This window comes from Plectropomus leopardus, chromosome 12, assembly GCF_026936395.1.
Source record: "Plectropomus leopardus strain MGB_pleo_1.0 chromosome 12, ASM2693639v1, whole genome shotgun sequence".
Taxonomy (NCBI): domain Eukaryota; kingdom Metazoa; phylum Chordata; class Actinopteri; order Perciformes; family Serranidae; genus Plectropomus; species Plectropomus leopardus.
The window spans coordinates 1,032,501-1,054,999 of NC_142187.1; the positions used below are offsets into that span (position 1 = coordinate 1,032,501).

Below are 22,499 nucleotides of genomic sequence, written 5' to 3' on the forward strand. Positions count from 1 at the left end.
ATAATTAAATATTTAATATCTTAAAGAATTATTTTATTTTTTCTTGTTTCTTTATTTATTTATTTTTCCAGTGATTGACTTATATATATATATATATATATTCCACAGCAGCTTTTAAACTGCTGAGCTGTTTCCTATTCTACTACAGCTTCACCATCCTTAAATATATGACATCACAATGGGGTCTTAATGCCAAAAATCTTCTGTATTTATGTCAACGCTTGTTTTCACTCAGAATAAGTCTTTCTTGATGGAATATACATGGCAAGTCTGCCACATCTGTGCTCTCCGGGAGAAATCTGGGAAGTCAGATTTCTCTGATCCTGTACCTCAATTATGGTAACATCTAATTTATGAGACATTTAAGAAACCAGAGTTCTGGAGAAAGCTGACAGAGTTCGTACAGAGTTTGAATTACGGGGGAGCTGAGGGAAGCTCGGCATATGTCGCTCGAAGCAAGGTGGCCAAGTATGGATCTTGTCCTGCAGCAGCTGCTTTCTGCATGAGACTTTTGGCTGTTTTAATGGCTGACTCCACCTTCCCATTACTCTGTGGGTATCCAGGCGAAGATGTGCTATGTTCGAATTCCCACAGCGTGCTGAATCACTGAAACTCTTGCAATGTGTACTGTGCTCCATTATAAGAAACGACTACATCTGGAATCCCTTGTCGTGCAAAGTGAGCCTTTAACTTTCTTATCACAGTACTACTCCTCATGTGTGGTAGAAGATCAATCTCCCAAAAATTGGAATAGTAATCCACAGTTATCAGGTAATCTTTGTTGTGAAAGGAAAATAGATCAGTTCCCACCTTGGCCCAGGGTTTCTATGTCATATCATGTGAATGTAGTGTCTGTTTTGTTGCTTTGGGTCTACTGACCTGCATATGTCGCTTTTGGAGATGAAGGTCTTTATGTGCTCATCTATCCCTTGCCAGTAAACACATTCACATGCTTGTCTGAGACATCCTTCTATTCCCAGACGCAATGCGTGGATGCGGCATGTCATGTCAGTTCTGAGTGCTGCTCTCTCTCCCTTAAAAATTATGCCATCCTGGAAACGCAGTTCATCTTGGAGTGAGAGGTAGTGCTTGATGTCCTGTGGGATGTCATTTCTGAGGCCATCCGCTCAGAATCATTTTTATCACTTTCTGTAATTTTGTGTCCTCTTTTGTAGCTGATCGAATGGAGCTCAGTCTCTCAGCAGAGATAGGCAAGTAGTTAACCATGTTCACAAGTTCTATTATTTCAATTCAATTTGCTTTATTGACATGAATGTTTGTAAAACAATATTGTCAAAGCCTTTGATACAATTAAATGATCATATTATTAAATACAAGAAAAAAAAATCAACAATGATATTCAAATCAACAGCAATCCATTATATCAAAAAATAGATGCATAAATAAAAAGAGAAAGAACATTTTGTTTTGTTTGTGCATGTGTGTCCGTGTGTGTGCGCGCGTGTGCGCACGTGTGTGTGCGTGTGTAGGTGTGTGTGTGTGTGTCGCATGTCTACTGTATATAGACATAACAAAAAAACAAAAAAAAAAAAAACAAAAAGGGAGATATGCAGGAGAAATGAAGCTCTGTTTCTGTTTGGATTTGTGATGCTGAGACTTTTTCAGATGGGATATATGTGTAGCATTGTCAAATATGTTGTTAATATCCTGTGCAGCCTGATTCAGGCCATTGTTACTGTGGGGATATGATGTGGAAAGAAAGTAGTCTAATCGAGATTTAATTGTTTGACGTCTGATTTGCTTTCTGGTAGTTGTCTGTGCTATTATTTGTTCATCTGTACGGTTGTTTTGTGTAGTTCAATTTACTGGGCTCCATTACATGAGGGTTTGTTATTGTCTTTTTAATGGAGGGTATAATTTTATTATGATCAGATAAGGGTGTTAGGGGGCTGACTGCGAATGCTCTCAGATAGAAGGGGTTCTAGGTTTGTAATGCTATAATAATAATTAATTAATTAATAATTAATTAATAATTGCCAAGAGGAGAGCTGAGTCCCCTCAAAGCCATCCGTTAACTATGTACAGACCCAGCACTTGACATAGCTGCAATAGTTGTTGCCAACGTTTGTTGACAGTTTTGTCAAAGTTGTTCCTGTGGGGATGTGAAGGCAGGGGGATGCTGATCTGGTCAGTTATATGTTTGTCTCCCTGTGGGTTAATACAGAAGAATCTGCTTCTATAGCAGTTCTGGCATTAAGCTCCCCACAGAGCAGTAAATTTCCTTGGGCCTGGTAGTGACTGATCTCATCTTTAAGAATGAAGAAACAATTTTCATTCTAATAAGGGGATTCTGATGGGGGAATATATGCATACATATATATGTATGTGTGTGTGTGTGTGTGTGTGTGTTTAACCATCAGCCTTATGGCTCTCTAATAGATAAACTCTGTGACTAGCAGATACACTGAGATGTATCTTGCTAGTAACATATCTCTGCCTGGTACATAAACCACACTGATATTGTACAAATGTAGTCTGAGTAGCATCCACTGAAGTCTCTTTGGTGCGCTAAGTAGAGTTTTTTTGTGAATGTTTTCCAGTGGCTTATGGTCACTCTGAGCTGTCACGTCTACCATAAGTATACTTATGAAACTTTTCAGTCCCAAATACTATTGTGTTACATGCTGTTGTGTTTTGCATTGCTATTTTCTCTGGCATGCTTCAACTGTATGTGTGCGCGCGCGTGTGTGTGTGTGTGTGTGTGTGTGTGTGTGTGTGTGTGCTTCTCTTTGTTCCACAGTGCAGCTCACTAGTAATCAGGGCCTGATCACTCTGATTGAGAGCAGCTGTGGGCTGTGGGCAGAATCTATATAAGTGGCTGCATGTCCTGCTCTCTGTCTTCCTGCAACCAAGACACTTATTTGTTGTGTTGAGTATCATTTTTTGCAAATAAATATTTTTCTTTCTGCAATCAGCCCGGTGTCTGTGTCCTTGTATGTTGTGGCATTTGAGCCAGTCGTAACAATTGCCAAACATTCTTTTTCTATCTGGGCATAGCCCCTCTCTGTAGGTGTGAGTGCTCTACTTCCAAAAGCAACTGGTTTGCCCCCTTGAGTCAAAGCTGCTCCTAATCCTGTCTCTGATTCATCACATTGCAGTCAGTTCCTCATCCTAATTGAAGTACTTCAGTACAGGTGCATTAGTTAATTTGTCTTTCAGTTTTGAAATGCTGCTTCATGTCCATCAGTCCAGTCCCACATGTTTTTTTTGTGTGTGAGTTGTCACAGAGTCTCACACTCATCTGACAGATGGTCATAAAATTTGGACAGGTAGTTTACAATACCTACCGCTCTCTGTACACCTTTGACATCTGTAGGCCTTGGTAGCTCCCTGACTGCTCTCACTTACTCTGGCTCTATTCACAGTCCTTCCGCTGTCAGCAGATGTCCAATGCAGGGTACCAAATGTTGTCTGGTCAAAGTTCCTCAGTTTCTCATCGTGATCTGTTAATCCCTCCTCCCGTGTTGCCCCTTCACCTGTGATCAAGATGTCACTTACTACAGGTAAGCCCTCTAGTCCATGAGTTTCGTCTGAAAAACTGGTGTTGGGCTTATTCCCATTGGCATCCTGAGCCACCGAAATCGGCCAAATGGGGTGGCAAATGTGGTGGCAAATGTGGTGAGGTAGCTTGACTGTTCCTTTAATTTAACATGCCAGAAACCTTAGCTGTGTTCGAAATCATCCACTCATTCACTCACTCCCTATCTACTACATCGTGTATATGATGTAGTGAACTACATCATATACACGATGTAGGGAACGACGACGGGAGGAGAATTCGGACACTACACGGTAATTTCCTGAACGTGGTTGCGTCAGCAGATGCGCCATGGTTATTCAACTATAAATACCATCATACTAAAAAATACAAATGTAATGTTCAATCAGGAATGACAAATATGAATTCTGAAATTTCTTTTATTGATGAATATGCACCACTAGAATATATCCCATCCATGCAGAGCCGCATTTCTGCGGCCGGAGAACAGCTGGTTGTGCTTAACACGAAGCTTAATAAGCTTCTCAACATCTTCATCAGTCCCTTGGAACAAGAAACAGAAAAGCATTTATTTTTCTCACACACCGCCAATTGGGAAAAGAGAACAAAACGCTATGATCAGATGTGAGTGGGTGTGCGGGTGTCTGCTCCAGCTAGAGCTGCAACTATCGGCAAGCCCTAGCATTAGCCTTAGCGTTAGCGTTAACGTTAGCTCGCAGATACAAATAAAAAAAAAACGGATGCTTCTCCACCAACAAATCCACTCGTTATGACAATTCGCAACTCTTAAAAGGCATAAAACCACGCCGCTAAAGTATTACACACATCAAATGTGTATATTGTTATGTTACTTAAATTTATATACAAAAGCGGCGGTTGGTGCAGCGGCCATCGTCTCCTTCTTCTCCTCTTCCAAAACACGACCGCATTGCATTGTGGGATACGGAGCACAAAGTAGTGTACATTGCTTGTTCACTCAATTTTGCGGTGCATTGTGGGTGTTTTCTCATCCACTACATAGTGGATGAAATTACACTAAATAAAACTAGATAAAACAACACTACAAAATGGCGAACACACTATATAGCGCACTACATCCGTGATAGGGGATGATTTCGAACACAGCTCATGTTTTACATCATGAACTGAAATTACTTGCCTTTGACAGGCCGGGTTGAATGTCATCAATGATAGGGAGGGGGAGGGGTTTAGTGGTTTTGGGTCTATGCAGATCCTTGGTCTCCCATTCGGTTTTGTCACAATGACCATGCTTCTTATCCAGTCAATGCCATACTCCACTGGTGCAATGATCTCTCTTTTCTGAAGATCTTTGAGTTCTTCTCTTAAAGGCGTCAACATAGCTACGGGCACTCTATGTTTCGGCAGTTTCACTAATGGTACATTTTTGTCTATTTCTATGCGATATTCACCCCCCAAACAGCCATCACTGGTGAACACATCTTCGAACTCTGTTTTTATTTTCTCCATTGTTATTTCTTCACTTTTAACATCTGAACTCAAAGTCTTTTCTCGCTATACTGTCAATGGCCTGAGTATTCTCATACTGTACTTTAATCAACTTCATGGCTTTACTGGCCTTTCGCCCCAGTAATGGAATTCTGTCACTGTGTTCCACTACCTGACACTCAAGTCTATACAGTTTGTTGTTTCTGGGGTTTCTGACTTTTACTTTACATTTACCAGTTATGGTCAAAATGTCCTCATATTGTCTGTGATAACATGCACTGGTTTACTTTTCCTGTGGCTCTCTGCATTTTGTCTTGTTTCGCTCATGTGTCCTGCCACAAAAAATTGGAGCTGATTTCATTCTCTTTGCTTTTCTTTACAGTTTGTTTTAGTACATGGACTTCCTCTACTGCCCTTCTTTGTAGTGTCTTGTTGTCTTTGGACAGCTCTGCAGCATATATTCAGACTTTTTTCTAGTGTGAGGCCCTCTTCTCTAAGCAATCTCTCTCCCATTGTGGAGCTATTTGTGCCACACACAATTCTATCTCTAATGAGATTGTCTATAATGTCTCCAAAATTGCAGGTACTGGCCAACATTTTTAAGCCTGTGACATATTTGTCAACATTTTCATCTAATCCTTGATTTCTCATGAAAAATCTGTACCTCTCAACAGTTTCATTTACTTTCGGTTACAATCTTAATCAAATAGCACCATCTAATGATGTCACTCTGACAAGTGACAATGCATTGACAAGGAGAAGAGTGTTAGTGTGTATTTTTATGACTATGCATCCTCCATAGTTAGTTTGAGACTCTATGTCTACCTTAAGTAAAGCGTTACCTATATATGGGGAAGTCTTGGACCCTGGAAGTTATGCTGGACCATGGATACCTGAGCTGGACCAGTGCCAGTAAATTTAGCAACACAAATACATGCCTCATTCCTCAAAAGAAGTCTCGTACCTGACATGTTAGTAATTGATACCTACCATCTACATCACAGAATTGTATAAATACTACTGCCTTCCTATGTGATCAGTGTCAGTCAGTTGTTCATGATCTGTGTCAGTTAGTCAACGTTTAGTCTTGAATCTGTCTGGGCCATCATCTTTGTTTTACTTGTCCTCATTTGTAGTCTTCATTTTAGTTCATCTTTGTACTCATCTTCATTTATGTTGTTCTCATTTATTGTACTCATGTTTGTTGTAATTGTAATTTTAATTATATACTCATACTTTTACTCATATTAAACGTGTGAAGCTTGAAGCTTCAACAGGTGTCTCCATCCTTTAGAAGTCATGACAGAAAACTCTACTATCAAACAGTAAAACTCACTGTTCTCCTTGCCAATGCGCTGTGTCATGTCAGAGTGCTCAAGAGTTCTTGTCCACTCTCTCCTATGAGCTAATAAGACCGCTTGACTCTAGTGCTTTCATCTCCATCGGGTATGATGAGGTCTGTATACAAAGTAAATTCCTTTTTCCAAGTCTTTGCTAAGTTGTTGGAGTCTAACACCAGTATCAGTGGAGGTTTAAGCCCTTCCATCCGAACATAGTTTCTCTCACCGCTCACCTGTTGCGGTCCATTAGCCCCATGGCTCCTTGTGGCTAACACGCTGGCTAATAGCTCTCTTCTTTAGGCCATAGTGCGCAAAATTTCAATCCACTGCCACCACGTTTCATTCTGTTCTGTTCTTACTTTACAGAATGGACAGTTAAAGCATTTCATTTTGCTTACAGGTTTCTTTATTTAATCAACATGTTGAACATTAACATGTGCTATCAATCCTATTGCTACAACTACCCCCTCTTCCTGAGGCTAATTAGCCTGTGTGTTCCCTGTTTTCTGTTCAAGCTAATCTTTGTACCTCCTCATCTAGCTTTCCAGTCATTATCTTCTGGGTTTACTTCTGTTGGTATCAGATCTTGTTTTTGACTCTGTCTTAGAATAGTGAATTTTGGATACCTCAGCTATTTTTTGGACTGTTTACCGAAACCCGTATTGTCAACTAAAGACCCTTCTCTGCTTTGTATTTTTTGTGTGTGTTGAGATGTCTTTTGTAGCAGTTTCACATAACAATCTATGAAGCATCCAGATAGTGGCATTTAAATGGAGCCACCTGCGATAAACAACCACCTTTCAATTAATCAGTTTAATGTGTGCCTGTATTTAAATCATGTAGAAAGGATCTTTCTCAGCCACAGCACAGCTTCTGATGGATAGTGCAATCTGAAATCTAAAATCCAAGATGGTGACCTGGTGCAAAAACTTATCGTTGAGAAATGTTTGAATCAGGTTTAAGAGGTATTATTTGTTTCTGAGGTTTGTATCGTGAAAGCGTGCACCACACAGATGAAAATTTAAGCATTGGTGATTGTTCCTCTGATTAAATGTGCTCAGCCATGTTATCACAGACAGGTTCTACAGTATGCAGCTGTTTAAACCTGGATTAGCAGCCCGTAAGACCTCTTGTACCACTCAAGAACATAACTGAACATACAGACTGTGGGCAGTCTAAAAATCAGTTTGTTAGCAACTTCATGACACATATTACAATGGAGGGTTTTTTGTCTTGTATGCAATGGCTGTAAAAAGACTGACATTTTAAAGAATTAGCATTCAGTGTAAGCACCACACATGCTTTGTTTTTTTTGTTTGTTTGTTTTTTTTTTGCTGTTGTTGGTGTTTTTTTTACATTTATATTCATAGTGTCCTCAGATTCACACAGAAAGAGTCTTCCTTAGGTTGGTTATGCAGGAGAGAAGGTTTAGCAGTCTGCTGCGGATTGCTCCTCTCAGCTCACTGCTGCTCAGTCACTGTTTTCCTCCTGAAGAATATTCAACTTTTTTCTCCTCCACCTGCAGCTTTGCAGTTAGTTGCATCCTCAAATGAAGTTCTATCACTTAAAAATGTCTAAAATATAACAATAAAACTGAAGGTTAGTAGTTTCTAACACCTGGACCACACTGCCTGCATGAGGAGTAAGTGCTTTGTTCAGACAATGTTTCTGCCTCAGAACTATCTGTTGCTGTGAGTATTTCCACGTCAAACTCATACGCCACCTATTTGTGGAGCTGTGCAAGCCACTGCATTGTCAACAACACGGTGCTTCAAATATTTCACAATAAACCTTGTGTTTACAACTGAAGGGATACTCTTGACAAAAACTTTGTCAAAGGGCTTTTATTTTGAAACAAAATCAGGAAGTGTTGAGTTCATAAGTATTTATATTTTTCATGTCTGTGACAGATAAAGACATTAAAACTGTAGTAAAAGGCTGGTATTAGGTAAATGTGACTATCAACACATAATTTTCACGACCTATGTTTGCTAAAAACTGTGCACATCTCATAGAAAAGATTGCAAGACTCCGAATCTTAATATTCCACACCTGAGCAGCAGCTGTGCTGAGCCTGAGCAGTGCTGCTCACTTGAGCAGTGTGACTCCTCTAACCTGGAAACATGGGCACTGAAACCAAAAAGAAAGAGTCTGTGACACACACGGGCATTGTGTGTCCTGGGCATAAGGGATGTAGGGGTCTGTTTGTGGGGACACTCACAACTACATCTAATAAGCCATACATGTAAAACATAGAGACATTATTAACAAACTGATAGCAGAAAAAAACCCCAAAACAACTGCAGTTCATCTGGTTTTGGCTACCTGCTAAAACACATAACTCTGAATTTTTTTCGGTTTTGAGTGTCCAATCACCATGGCATGATTTTTACAATCAGGTTTATTATGGAAATGCTGTTACTAATAATTTAGTCAGCTAATTATTGTACTTGAAGTACAGATTTTCCATAAATGGTTGGCTACTACATTAATCAACTTTCCACATATTTTGATTATTACATAGTATTAGTATGATGCTTGACTCATGTACAAAGAAATCACCTCACATGAAATTTGGGATACCCAGAAGCTACGTTTTAACTACTCACAGTCTGTTAATTGTGTGGACTGACAAATTAAGAAAATGAATACAAAATAAAATTGCATTAAACAAGCACCAGCAAGTGCATGCTCTTTAAACAACACATGTTCAGAAAAGACTAAAAGTGGATTAGGAAAAAACAAAGTGGATTTTATAGATCTGTGAACTGCACTGGAAGCAAAACAAGAAAGGCATGCGTTTTCTGTTTTTGTGTTTCACTACCAAAGATCACCTTAATCACACTCTGAACCAGGCATTTCAGACTTTCATTTAATTTAAATAAAGATATCTTACCTTTCCAACATACTGAGGTTCAGGTCCGATGTGTTCCTCCAGAACAAAGAACTGGTTCCAGATCCAGCCTCTCTTGGGTCGATGCCTGGAATCCTTGTTTGTCTCCAGCAACTTGTTCTTATTCCTCTGTCCTCTGATGAATGCTCTTGGATTTGGGTTGGTGATGTTAGAGTCAGATTTGGGATTTATTTGCGAAGGTGGAAATCTGTACTGGGATTTAGGAATGGATAGTGAAGCTGCGCTGGCATCGTTATATGCGCTGGGGTTAACTGTGCCAGCTGAGTCAGACGTTTGATTAGGACTAGGCAGTGAAGATAAGTTAGTCTTGGGGACTGACTCTGGATTGGTCTTAGGCCCGGTCACTACCTGAGAGCTGGAGAATGCTTTGGGCTGTAGCTGCGACATTGACCCAAGCATTGGTTTTGGATGGCTTTTGGAATTGATTTTTGAAGATTCCTGGGGATAGGCATTTCTCACCCCTTGATAGGAATTTGTTTTGTATGCCAATTCTTGCCTTGAATTAGAACTCTGTTTAGGCGTATGCCGTTGCTTAAGTTTACTGTTTGAGCTTGATGTGGCCAGGGAGATTGCCGATGGAAAGTTTGTATTGGCCCTATGGTTGTTGGGCAGACCAGACATGGTGTCAAGTCCAGGTTTCAGCTGAAACTTGCTCAAGAGGTTCTTGCTGGAGCTCAGGATCTGTCTATGTTTTTCAGGACTGGAGCTTGGTAATGACGTTGGTTTAGAGCTGTGGTTGGGGTAAGTTTGTGGGCCAAGATTGACCTGTGTTCCATAACAACTCTGGGAAACAAGGCATAGGAGGACCACCACAGGAAAAAGGCAGGAAAGAGCCACGCCGGCTGGAATTGTCATTGTAAAGGAAGAACAGCCTCGAAATGTCTTCCCCTATCACTTCAAATGTGTCACACCACTGTGGGCATACACCAACACTCATAAACACCCAAAAGTACACTCAAACACACAGATGCATGGTCACTTTCACAGCGCTGGACAGCCAGGAGTGCCCACATGGTGCAGTCCGAAGAATAATTCCATACAGTTCCTCCAAAAAAATAAAAAAGAACTCCATAATATGGTTCAAGATGTTAAACTTTGTGCAGTCATGAGATGTACCTTAATTTGATGGTTTGTTGACATTGTTCCACCAGCTGAGAACCATTTCAATTCAAAGCACTAGCAACACCACTACATCTAAAATTAGAATGCAAGCGGGTTCAGTTGATCAATTTACTTGTAGTAAAGTCCATGGCAAACTTTTGCTTTAAAACCTTCCTTTTTCGTCATGTTGAAAACAGAAAGTCACAAGGTGATTGTTGGGTTAGAGGCTCATCAAAGGTCTGCACTTCCTGAAACAGAGAAAATGAAATCCATAAATATAGTTGTTGTTTTTTTTCTTCCCTATTTGTGATTTGTGAACTGACATTAGCACATTCATTCACAGTGACACACTCTTACCTCTCTGATGATGCATCTGTCACTAATACCAAAAGCTGCCTTTTGCTGTGGTATGCTATGCTGCTGGGCAGCGTCAGTTTGTTAAACACAGGGATGGAACCTTTTGTGGCATTATGATATGCCACTAGTTGGCTGGACAGGACCTGTTGCGACATTATGCAGACCAGCAGCTTCAGCTAGTAACACTGCTGGATGGCATCTGTTGTGTCATCATGATATGCCACCAGATGGCATCAGTTGAAAATGCTGCCAGTAACAACATAATATAAACAGCTAAAGTCCCTAGAGGGCTGGCAGGAGTGGAGGTGGATGGTCCAACAAATCCAGACTTTCACCCTGGATCCAAACCATGATGCTTTTTTCTCTAAAACTAACAATGTGCCTTTGTTGCCTAAACTCTAACCATGTGCTTTTGTTGACGTCTCAGTGTTGGTTGTCATGCACTTTTGTTGCATACATCTAACCATAAAAATGGACCTGCACTTGTATTGCGCTCTTAGTCTTCTGACCTTTTAAAGTACTTTTACAGAATGAGTCACATTCACCCATTTACACACACTCACACACTGGTGACTGAGGCTTCCTTACAGGGTTCCACCGGCTACTCAGTAACCATTCATACACACTCACACACTGACAGCATCCAGTGCCGTATTTTCCGACTGCGACAGGTGCCATCTTGCTGACCAGCATTTTTTCATAACACCAGCACTTTACAACTGATGCTTCCTGTTGGGGTATCACAGCATCACAAAAGGTGGCTTCAAGCATTGGTGTCTGATGCCAAAATCACTTACAAACTGGTTGTATTTGATGACTTTGGAATGAGAACTGGCAGGCAGAACAGCAGCACTCAAGCCAGCGTGCCTGTTTCTTGGCATGTCTTGAATTTTCTGTCCTTATTGACAGGATGTACTAATTATGGACCCTCAATCACTCCACCTGCTAGCTGCACCAGCCTCATCTCCAAGCAGGCAGAGCAGAAACAATATGCAAGTGATGGATGTTTTATCAGCGTTAGTCTGGCTGAGGAAGCTTATACTGAAATTATTCTTTTTTTTTTCCCTTTCTTCCTCTGTTTTGTGAACACATAATTATTAATTTAGAATTAAGTTATTATATTATAACTTATTACTGGAGCTTAGAGGCTAACATAGGCCAGACACAAATTTAATGTGGATATGTAATATATATGATATTAAGGGAGCGTCTCTTTGTGCTTGAGGAAAGCATTCTTGAGTTGATTACATGTCTTATTAACTTGTTTCCCTCCATGTTAAGGCGCACATTTGGATTTACAACATATTAAAATGTATGCTGTACATTAGAGTTTGAAAATAATTCCCTCTTATTCCTGACTATTATGCATATATTTTATTAATGACACCTTATTGCAGTACAGTAATGAACCATAATATACCCTATATGATTAGTGTGTTCATTGTATTTAGCAGATTAGATTTAAGAATATAAACAAATTATATCTCCATCAAATGTTAAAGTTTGCTTTCTTGTCCATCTCAGTGGACATAAGTTGCTGCAATTACATGAGTTAATTTGACAGTTCAGGGGCCAAACTGCCTTATCTCTTCTTGAAGTTCAGTTTCAAGCTTCAAGAATCTAATGGGCTCTAATAAGAGAAGAAGCCATGTGTACTTAATGTCACGGTTATTATTATTATTAAGAATATTTTTAAGATGAAAAAGGGGCTACACACACACACACACACACACACACATATATATGTAAAGATCACAATTAGTAACTCTTGACCATGAGTCGAGAGTGAGCCTTCTTAAGGGCCACTGTGATTTTAGCCCAGTGAATTTTTTTGCCTTTTTTTGGAATAGGATAGCTGTAGTGCAAAAGGGGGAGGGGATGACATGTAGCAAAGGGCCAGAATCAAACCTGTGGCAGCTCAAGACATGACCATTGTACAAGGGGCACTCGCCCTACCAACTGAGCTATTGGGCGTTGGGAAATAAAACTCTTGAAAGTCAATTGTGACTTGGAATTTTACTGTACCTGAAACAGTTAACTTTATTTAAGGGGATTTATTTAATTGATCAAACATTTTCAAACACTCAGATGTAAAGAATTAATCAAACAGTATCACCAGCTGCCCTTTTGCTCCAGTCCAAGGACAGAAGCTGCACTAAAATGTCTTTTGCTTTATGGGGATCTTTCAGTGCCAATTAGCCATGGATTAGCATCCAGTGTTACTAATTATAATGGTGACTGGAGGAGAAAACATAGCGGACGTGATAGGCTGAGGCTGTGATTAGAATACTGACACACTTTCAAAATTCCATTTCTGCTATTATCTTTGTTTGACTGCCAATCTATCTATCTATCTATCTATCTATCAGTGAAATTAACGATTTTTGCTGACCATGTTATGTGTGTGTGTGTGTGTGTGTGTGTGTGTGTTGTGTGTCAGTAATGGTGAACATGGTGATGGTGGTGATGGTTACATCTCTGTGATATCAACACAAGGCTGGAAATAGTGCTAGTCCTAATAAATTTTTGTTTTGTTTTCTTCTTTTTGTAAACTTTCCCATATTTATTTGTGCATTCACTTTGCCAAGGTACACACAAATTCCTTTTTTTTTCTCACGCATTACTGTGGGTTTCTTTGTTGTGTCAGTCTTGTTGAGGCCTCAAATTATATAATTAAATAATATGACCTTGACTTGTTGTGTGGAGTTTTGATTTTGGTTGCCAATACATTTGAAGGAATGTTATAATTCGTAATGATATAATTCAGACTTTTTCACTTATTTTAAAATTTTACACATGGTTTACCTTTCAATCACAAGTCAAGTTCATGTTAAATTATATTTTCAATGTTTAACTTATTTTTTTTCTTTTCATGACTTCAATCTTCTGGTCCTTACTAGCATCATATTCACACATCTTTTTATTTATTATTTATTTACTTGCCAGTCCATGTGTCCTGGAAGATTTCAAAGTCTGAATAAATGGCAGACATTTCCAGTGAAATGTTATCTTTATTAATCAATTACCTCCATAACTGTACATAACTACATTGGTGGGGTGCTAATTTGTCTGATATCATGTGAACTGTCGTGCATGCATTTTTGTAGGATATCATATGATCCATTCTATGAGCATAAATTGTTTTGGTCAATAGCATCGTTAATAAAAACTTGGTTGTTGTTGTCTGTTTTGTATGTAATTTGAAGTAAATATCTCAATATTAAACACATTTTCTGTTTAACACTTGAAACATCAACACTTGAACCACTGAGGGGAATCAGTTTTACCCTCTGCCTACACAGCATCAGTAAGCTTGAAGCTCTTTTCTTCAAGCAGGTAAGCTGTCCGTTTTCATCTATTTTATTAAATTAAGTAATACTTGACAAAATTACTTTTTTAAATTCAGTTTTTGGACTTTGGAGAAAAAGAAAAGAAAATAAGCTACATTTTAAAACTGATCAGTAATAAACCACAAAAAACAAACACAAATTTAAATAATTTAATTACTGCAGAAGAACATTAAGTTCAAGTTACAAATGAATTTGGGATATTAATAGCCTATGTTATTGGCAATAAATGAAACAGAGAATCAGAGCACTCTCTTTCAGCAGATTTCATGGTGCTGACAGAGCTGTCCATGGTGCTTACAGGGATAAAAGGCCAGGATCATTTATATGGAACACTGAGGTCAAAATGTTTTGTAACTTTGTGCAGTCCCGGTTCACAAGGACTAGGCGACATTAAAGAATAGGCTATAAGTATTTATAATAAGTAAATGTGGTGGGTCTAATTAGAATAACGCTTGTCTGTCATGTCTCTTTCAGCATCAGAGAGCGGCTGTGTTGATGTGGGCATACAGCCTGGTGGGTGATCCTCTAAGAGTAGGTAATCATAGGCTACATTAGCATATGTTACATTGTCTTATGCATGAATCATAGATATGCTCTTATATGTGGTACTAGCTACCTGCCATCATAACCCAGGTTTTTTTTTAGATCAATGTATACAGGATAAACGGTACAGATTGTGAGATTGATTAAAGTGATGACATGTTTTGAAACCATCATAATTTAAAATTTAATTTTCTCCTAAATGTAGAGTGGTGCCCCTTAAAGTAAATTTAAGGAGTGCAAAATCCAAATTCTAACGTAGTTATTAATAACCGCTACACTGGTGTTCTTTACTTCCTGCCCCCATCTGACTTTTACACATCATCAGAATCACATGACTGCAAACAAGCTGTAGTTTGCTGGTAATATGACAAAGTTCTTATCACAAAGTCCAATCAGCTGCACTGACAGGTGTTCACGGTGGAAGTTTAAATGATATATGTTTTTCTTTTTGTCCCACAGCACCCACATTTAAGAAAATGATCAAAAACACAATTTAGGGAAAAAGTCAGGAACTGAGAAATGTAGAGCTTTTATTTTACCAGAGTTACATGCATTTGAAAAAACAGGGGGTTTTAACTATTCCCCTTGGCGGTGCTGGTATTAAAAATTACAAGCATAGAGAGATAACAAGTAGTCTCCCATCTTTGAAAAGGTTGCACCTTCAGTTTGAACACCAGCACACAGCTGATAGATAGAATTCAGAATGGACAGAGTGTCGCTCGCCCGAGAGAGGGGACCAACAAAACAGAACTCTGCACAAACCCAATCCTCCAAAGATCTCTCTAATGAATTGCTGTAAAGTTCAGAAGAAATATGATCATCAAAACCCTGATTCATATGTCCAACCAGCCCATACCTCTGACTGACTCATTTCGAGTCCTCCCTCTCATCAGTACCACTCTGAGATGGAACATTAATACCAACCACATCATCAAAAAGACCCAGCAAAGACTGGACTTCCTCAGGCAACTCAAGAAGAACATGTCGAAAACAAAAGAAAAAAAAAAAAAAGAAAAAATTTGGTCTTTTCCCATTACAGAACTTGATCTCTAACTGTCTGATATGGCAGCTCAGACAGTCACACTCAGAGGACACAACAGAGTGAACTGTCACTATGGTCACGGACGGCCAGACATGGTGCATCCACATGCAACACGCACAGGCAGAGTTGCGTGAGGACGCAGCTGGACAGAACAGGTCCCGTGCGCATGAAACGCTGAAGGAGGGTGTCAGGTAATAACACTGCTGGTAACCACGTAATATAAAGAGCAAGAGTGCCCTTCTAGGGCAGGCGGGTGGTAAGATGGATGGGTATCTAAGTTTATATATCAGAAAATGTGTTTTTCCAAAAATCTAAAGTGTTGCGGCGGGCCCCATTAGTCGATTTTAAAATAATTTTACATACGTGGCTAAACATTATTATTTAATATATCCTAACTAGTGTTATATCACACCCATTTTTTTTTTTTTACAAGTGCCTGACCACTCACACTTCTCCTCACTTTCTGTTAATGAGGCTACAGAAACACTCTGTTCCTCTCTGGCATCCTCTCTGGACAAACTCTGCCCCCTGGTGTCCAAACCAGCCAAGAAAAAACAACCAAGTCCATGGCTCTCTGAAGTCCTGAGAGAACAAAGAACTGGACTCAGGGCAGCAGAAAGAAAGTGGCGTAAATCCCAAGAACCCACTGATTTGTCCTCATACAAACAGAAACTTGCTTCCTTTACCTCTTCCTTGCAGTCCGCTAAGAAAGCCTTCTATCAGAACAAGATCTGTGCTGCTACTGACTCCAGAAAACTGTTTATGGTGTTTAACTCCTTGCTTTCTCCTCCAGCTGCTCAGCCTTCCCCTACACTGACTCCAGACATGTTCTCCTCCTTTTTCACTGAAAATGTGGCTGCAATCAGCAACCAGTTCTCTGAGCCTGACCGGCCCAGTCAGCTCAAATCCACTACTGCTGCTTCACTCTGCTCTTTCACTCCTCTGACCGAAGATGAGGTCTCCAGACTTCTTCTGAGCTCAAAACCTACAACATGTCCTCTTGATCCAATACCCACCCGCATCCTGCAGACCATCCTGCCCACTATCAAACCTGCAGTCACACACATTGTCAATTCCTCCCTAAAAACTGGCACTTTTCCTGCTACTTTTAAGCAAGCCCATGTCACCCCACTGCTCAAAAAGCCTAATCTCAACCCCGCCCTGAAAACTACAGGCCAGTCTCACTTCTACCATTTCTGTCGAAAATACTGGAGCGCGCAGTATTTAACCAGGTCTCTGAACACTTGCGGAACAACAACCTACTTGACTCCTTTCAGTCTGGCTTCAGGTGTGACCATTCCACTGAGACTGCACTCCTGTCAGTCACTGAGTCACTGAGACTGGCTCGAGCGGCTGGTCAATCCTCTGTCCTACTGCTGCTGGACCTGTCTGCTGCCTTTGACACGGTGAACCATCAAATCCTCCTCTCCACGCTCTCTGAGCTCGGCATCTCAGGTTCTGTCCTATGGTGGTTCAAGTCCTACCTCACAGGCAGATCCTTCAGAGTGTCATGGCGAGGAGAGGTGTCTAGGTCACATGGCCTATCGACAGGGGTTCCTCAGGGGTCGGTGCTTGGTCCCCTACTTTTCTCTCTGTACACCACCTCACTCGGTGCAGTGATCCGCTCCCATGGTTTCTCCTACCACTGCTATGCTGATGACACTCAGCTCTTCCTCTCCTTTCCACCTGATGACAGAACGGTCTCAGCTCGGATATCAGCGTGTCTGGCTGATATCTCCACATGGATGAAGGAACGCCACCTTCAGCTAAATCTGTCTAAGACCGAACTCATGGTCTTTCCAGCTTGTCCATCTGTTCAGCCTCGGATCAGTGTCCAACTTGACTCGAGCCTACTTGTGCCCACAAACTCAGCCAGAAACCTGGGTGTCATGATTGATGACTAGCTGACCTTTAAGGTTCATGTGGCCTCAGTTTCTCGGTCTTGCCGTTATGCCCTCTACAACATCAGGAAGATCAGACCCTTCCTGACCCAACAGGCCACACAGCTTCTGGTTCAGGCTCTTGTGATCTCACGCATTGACTACTGCAACTCTCTTCTGGCAGGCCTCCCTGCATGCTCATTCAAACCTCTTCAGATGATCCAGAATGCAGCAGCACGTCTGGTCTTCAACCAGCCCAAAAGAGCACATGTCACCCCGCTGCTAATTTCTCTTCACTGGCTTCCAGAGGCAGCCAGAATCAAATTCAAAGCACTTCTCTTGGCTTACAAAACAATCACAAGAACTGCTCCAGCCTACCTGGAATCCCTGATGCAGGTCTACTCTCCTTCTCGCCCACTACGCTCTGCATGCGAAAGACGCCTGGTGCTTCCAGCCCAGCACGGCTCTAAATCTCTAGCCAGACTCTTCTGTTGTTCCCAAATGGTGGAACAAACTTCCAAACTCTGTGCGTTCTGCTGAGTCCCTTTCTACTTTTAAGAGACAATTGAAAACTCATTTGTTCCGAGAACACCTAGGCACTTAACCTGACTCTTCTCCGCTTTGCCCTTTGCGGTAAATTAAGTCAGAAGGTCCAAAACCCAGCACTTAATGATTCTCTAGCACTGACAAAGTTGTGTGATGTTGTATGTTGACTGTCATCGTAAGTAGTGATACTGAGATTGTTGAATCTCAGATGCTGAGATCGCTACTGGTTATTACTTTGGTTTCAAAAAAAAAAAAAAAGGGGGCTGTGCGCCACTTCTTCTGCCACTAGACGGCAATACCTGTGACCAATCACACCTGAAGCACTTTTTGCACTTACTAAGGGTTTTTTCCTTAAGTCTAAATTCTTGCTTGTGTTGTACGTCGCTTTGGATAAAAGCGTCTGCTAAATGAAATTGTAGAATTGTAGAAGTGTGGTGCCCCCTAGTGGTCGATTTGATCAAACTTCTAGGGTATGTTTTAGGTACTTTTGTACTTTTTAATTACATGACAGAAAACTTTAGACTTTGGCTGATGTGAGGCATTTGTCTTTGCTTTTTCAGGCACTAATTTAGTGCCAAGTTGGATAAAAACAGTTTCCAGCCATAACTGATAGTTGCAAACTTTGTTACAACTTTGGTATCACATTGGGTTATAACCTATATCTAAATTTGTTGCTCTGGCTCTTAACTGTAACCATGAACTGGTACAAGTCAGTCTTTCTGTTCACATAAATACAGAGATAAGACAAAGAAACCTGATGTGAACATGCACCATTACAAACGTTATCTGCTCTGACTTCATGCGTCAGAGTTGACATGTTTATTCAACACTGCTATATCCATCGGGCACACAGAGTGCGTTGGATAGGAGCCCCATGACAGTTTTTGTCATTGCAATCTTTTTACATTTTTTTAATTTGGCTGATGTAAACAGACAAGTCCAACCGTTGGATCAGGTCTGCTCTTTGAAATATGTGGCTTTGTGTCTCATTCATTCTGTGTTATTATTGAAAATATAGCAGCAGTGGATCACTTGTCTCCCTCACACCTTAAAGGAATTATAGAAAGCAGTCAGCGATAATCTCATTAGAGCTGAACATGTGCTGCCATATATTTTCTGACAGTTTTTCTTTCTGTAGCAACGGCAAAATTATTCATTTCCCATGAACAAAAAAAATAAATAAAAAATAACAGGTGAATATAGTCTCTGTGCTATGCTGATGTTAGCATTTAGCTCAAATCAGCATTGTTTTGTCCAATAAGCACAGCCTCGCAAGACTTCTAGTATGGCTGCAGCCTTTTAAGCCCTTTTGCCATTGCATAAAAACCCCCACTAACATCTGGGTTTTTAATTTTATGGAAACTGTCACAATGACCTTAAAGTTTTTACAGACCTTTGTTCATGCTACTTTCAACTCTAACCTTTTCTCTGGCCTGTCCTTGACATTAAACAGACGCACCAAAACAAACACACAAAAGGGAGCACTCATCTGCTGCACAGTTGTGTACACAGCTGCTCTACCGGAAGTGCGAAAGGAGTTTTTAGCCTACATTTATTGGGTTTACCTGTGTTTAAAAAACACTTTTTTACACGCGCCTTAGATTAAAATGGGATTTGGTAGCTCAACTACAAGTGTGATTTATTATTTTCAACTCTGGGCCATTTCATGTCTGTTACTGACTTAACTAAATTAACTGGGCTGAAGTGGTTTACTTGTCCATAGTCGTGGTAGTCTTGGTGGCAAATGTCAAAAAGATTTCAAGCTAAATCTTCATTGGGCTGACATGGGCTTCTCCAGTCAACATATCAAATTGTCCTTGGGTAAGATACTGAACCCCAAATTGCTCCAAATGCCTGTTCCATCAATGTGTGTGTGTATGTATGTGCAAGGTAACAGAGTAGCAGGTGGCACCATCTACAGTAGCCTCGGCCACCAGTTTGTGAATGTGAGCAAATGGGTGGATGTGACAAGAAGTCTGAAAGCGCTTTGCATGGTCAGAAGACTAGAAAAGTGCTATACAAGTTAGTCCATTTACAACAGGCTATCCTATTTAATTCACTTTCAGACAGTGTTTGAAGCAGCTGAGATCCTGTGAAAGGGATGTCTTTATTTGCCTCTAAAATGATAGAACAGCATGGACCATTTTCTGACTTCCACTGTGTAAACTGTGTTTATACATTATTTCAACACATTTGTCAAATATTTATTGTGCCTGAACCTTCAGATTCCTGGTTTAAGTAACTGTCTAGAATAGTAATAATTTATATGTGATTACACCTTCTGAAAGTTATATGTTGCACAGGTGTGAATATCATTTATACCACTTTAACTCCATAATCTATACTTCTGTTTTTCTTAAGCTCTACAGTGAGTGTAAGTGGCTAGAAACAAATCACTATTTTTCAACTCAGCCCCTCTCACCACAGCTACACGCAGCACGTTTTACTTTCCCTGTTCCCCAGCAGTGACACAGCTCTGCTAGGGCTAGACCAGTGATTGGAGCAGAAAGAGCAGTGTGAACATCAAGATGGCTAATGTTAGCGATAGGAAGACAAAACACAAAAATAAGGCACCACTCTAAGGCACTATTAGGCATTGCAGTGATACCACAAATCTGCCTGTTACAAAAGCCAGAAAATCTTAAGACAACTGGAAGTCAGTCTTGAGTCGTTTTATGTATCTGTCTGTGACTGCTCTTTACATTCCATGATGCCGCTACTGTGATGTCAACACAAACATGGTGGAATGACGCTGGCCATGGTTATGTTTAGACAACAGCAGCACATGGCAACCAACACTGGGACGTCAAGAAATACACATGCTGACTTAGTCAAGATTAGGGGAAGGAGGCACATGATAAAACATCACATTCAGACAGAAAGCATCACCACACTCCAATTTGAAAGTCCAGGGTTTGTTGGAGTCATCCACCCTTGCACTCCTTATATAATGCGGATGCGACCAGTTGTGTCCAGCCATGTTCTTACCTGATGCCGTCCAGCAGCGTTTCATGTGGTCAGGAAAGATGTCTTGGCTGTGATCTATGCCAAAAGCACTGACAAAGTGGCTCTATTTGGAATGAAAATGGGCTGCAATAACTGATCAAAAACAACTGCCTCTTCTAAATAAAGGGCTTGGTCTCTCTGCCGGTGAGGTAAAAAAAAAATAGTCATGAATTCAACTTAAGAATTTTTGGAAAGTGGGGTGTATAAACTGGATGGATGGGTGTTGAAACAGAGTTATCACTTCATGGTTGAACAAACACAGAAAAGTGCCACCCAGAGAGAATCAAACTTCCCCCGCTGTTACACAAGAAATCTAACAAAAAAACTAAAAAGTACAGACAACACTGTTTAAAAGATCAATGATCGATTAGAAAATGGCAAAAACACCACAGACATGAGCAAAAGATGGAGGCAAAAAATAACCAGAAAATGGAGAGCATCACATTTACCATTGCATTGCTGCTCATTCCTGGGTAAACTTTTTATTTGGTCTAAATTCCCATCTTTGTCAAAACAGCTTAAAAATACCACATTTTTATGGGCTTAAAAAAATCTACAGATAAATGTGGATGTTCTGAAAATCTGCATTCATCCAGCTGCCTGGTCTGCATGCAGGACTGCAGAGAACTGATCCCAGTCCAGTGTGAAAATAATTTATTTTACGCTCTGCTCTCCCTAGAGTCAAACACCACCAATACACTAGCTGTTATAGGAGTGTGTGTTAATGGCGAGCTTGTGTGCAGTCATACAGATTTTTTTTTCCGATGGCCAAATCACAGCTTTTTTTATCAATTTTCTATTCATCTGCACACACACTGACGCTCTTGTGTAATGCACACACGAAAGATAAATATCTCTCCCTCACACATAAGAAGAGAGCACGCTCTAGCCAATGCAGACACTTTTCAAATACACACACACATGCACGCACACACACACACACACACAGCAGAAAAGAGCAGAAAACAGCTGCAGAAGCGAAACATTTTCTCAGCACTATAGCAGGACTGAAGGAGAGATAAACACGGAGAAGAGAGAGATGATAGGAAAACAGAAGAAGAAGAGAGATGGAAAAGAATGGAGTGATGGTCTTTACCTCCTGCAGATGGATGTATTCCGATCACCTCCTCTAACGCTGTTTTTCTCATCCGTGTGTATCCCTCTCTGGATCCTGCTAACTGCTCGCCACTGTGGACAAGCAAGAGCGCCTCTCTCTCTCTCTCTCTCTCTCTCTCTCTCTCTCTCTCTCTCTCTCTCTCCCCCCCTTGGTTGTAGCACTGAGATAAAAGACAGCTTCCCTTCAGTCTGTCACCACCTATCTCTTCCCTCCTCTGCTCTATTTCCTTCTACCTCCCACCCTCCCTCTCTATCATCTCTCTCTCTCTTTCCCATTCCTGATTCAGTCTCTTCTCCACCCCATCTCTCTCTCTATA

At 40.6% G+C, this 22,499-nt stretch overlaps 1 protein-coding gene across 3 annotated transcripts in view; it reads right to left on the bottom strand.

The window, feature by feature from the left end:
* Positions 1 to 22,291, bottom strand: part of LOC121951252 (cadherin-18-like) — a 120,347-nt gene extending 98,056 nt beyond the window's left edge. For all 3 annotated transcript variants that reach the window (XR_015778090.1, XR_015778089.1, XM_042497517.2), the window contains exons 1-2: positions 22,163 to 22,291; positions 9,224 to 10,590 (exon numbers count right to left, since the gene is read on the bottom strand). Coding sequence is in view for 1 of the 3 variants with exons in the window: in XM_042497517.2 (XP_042353451.2) it covers positions 9,224 to 10,096 (873 nt within the window). In the remaining 2 variants the exon portion in view is untranslated. The remainder of the gene's footprint in view (positions 1 to 9,223; positions 10,591 to 22,162) is intronic.
* Positions 22,292 to 22,499: the final 208 nt, after the last annotated feature.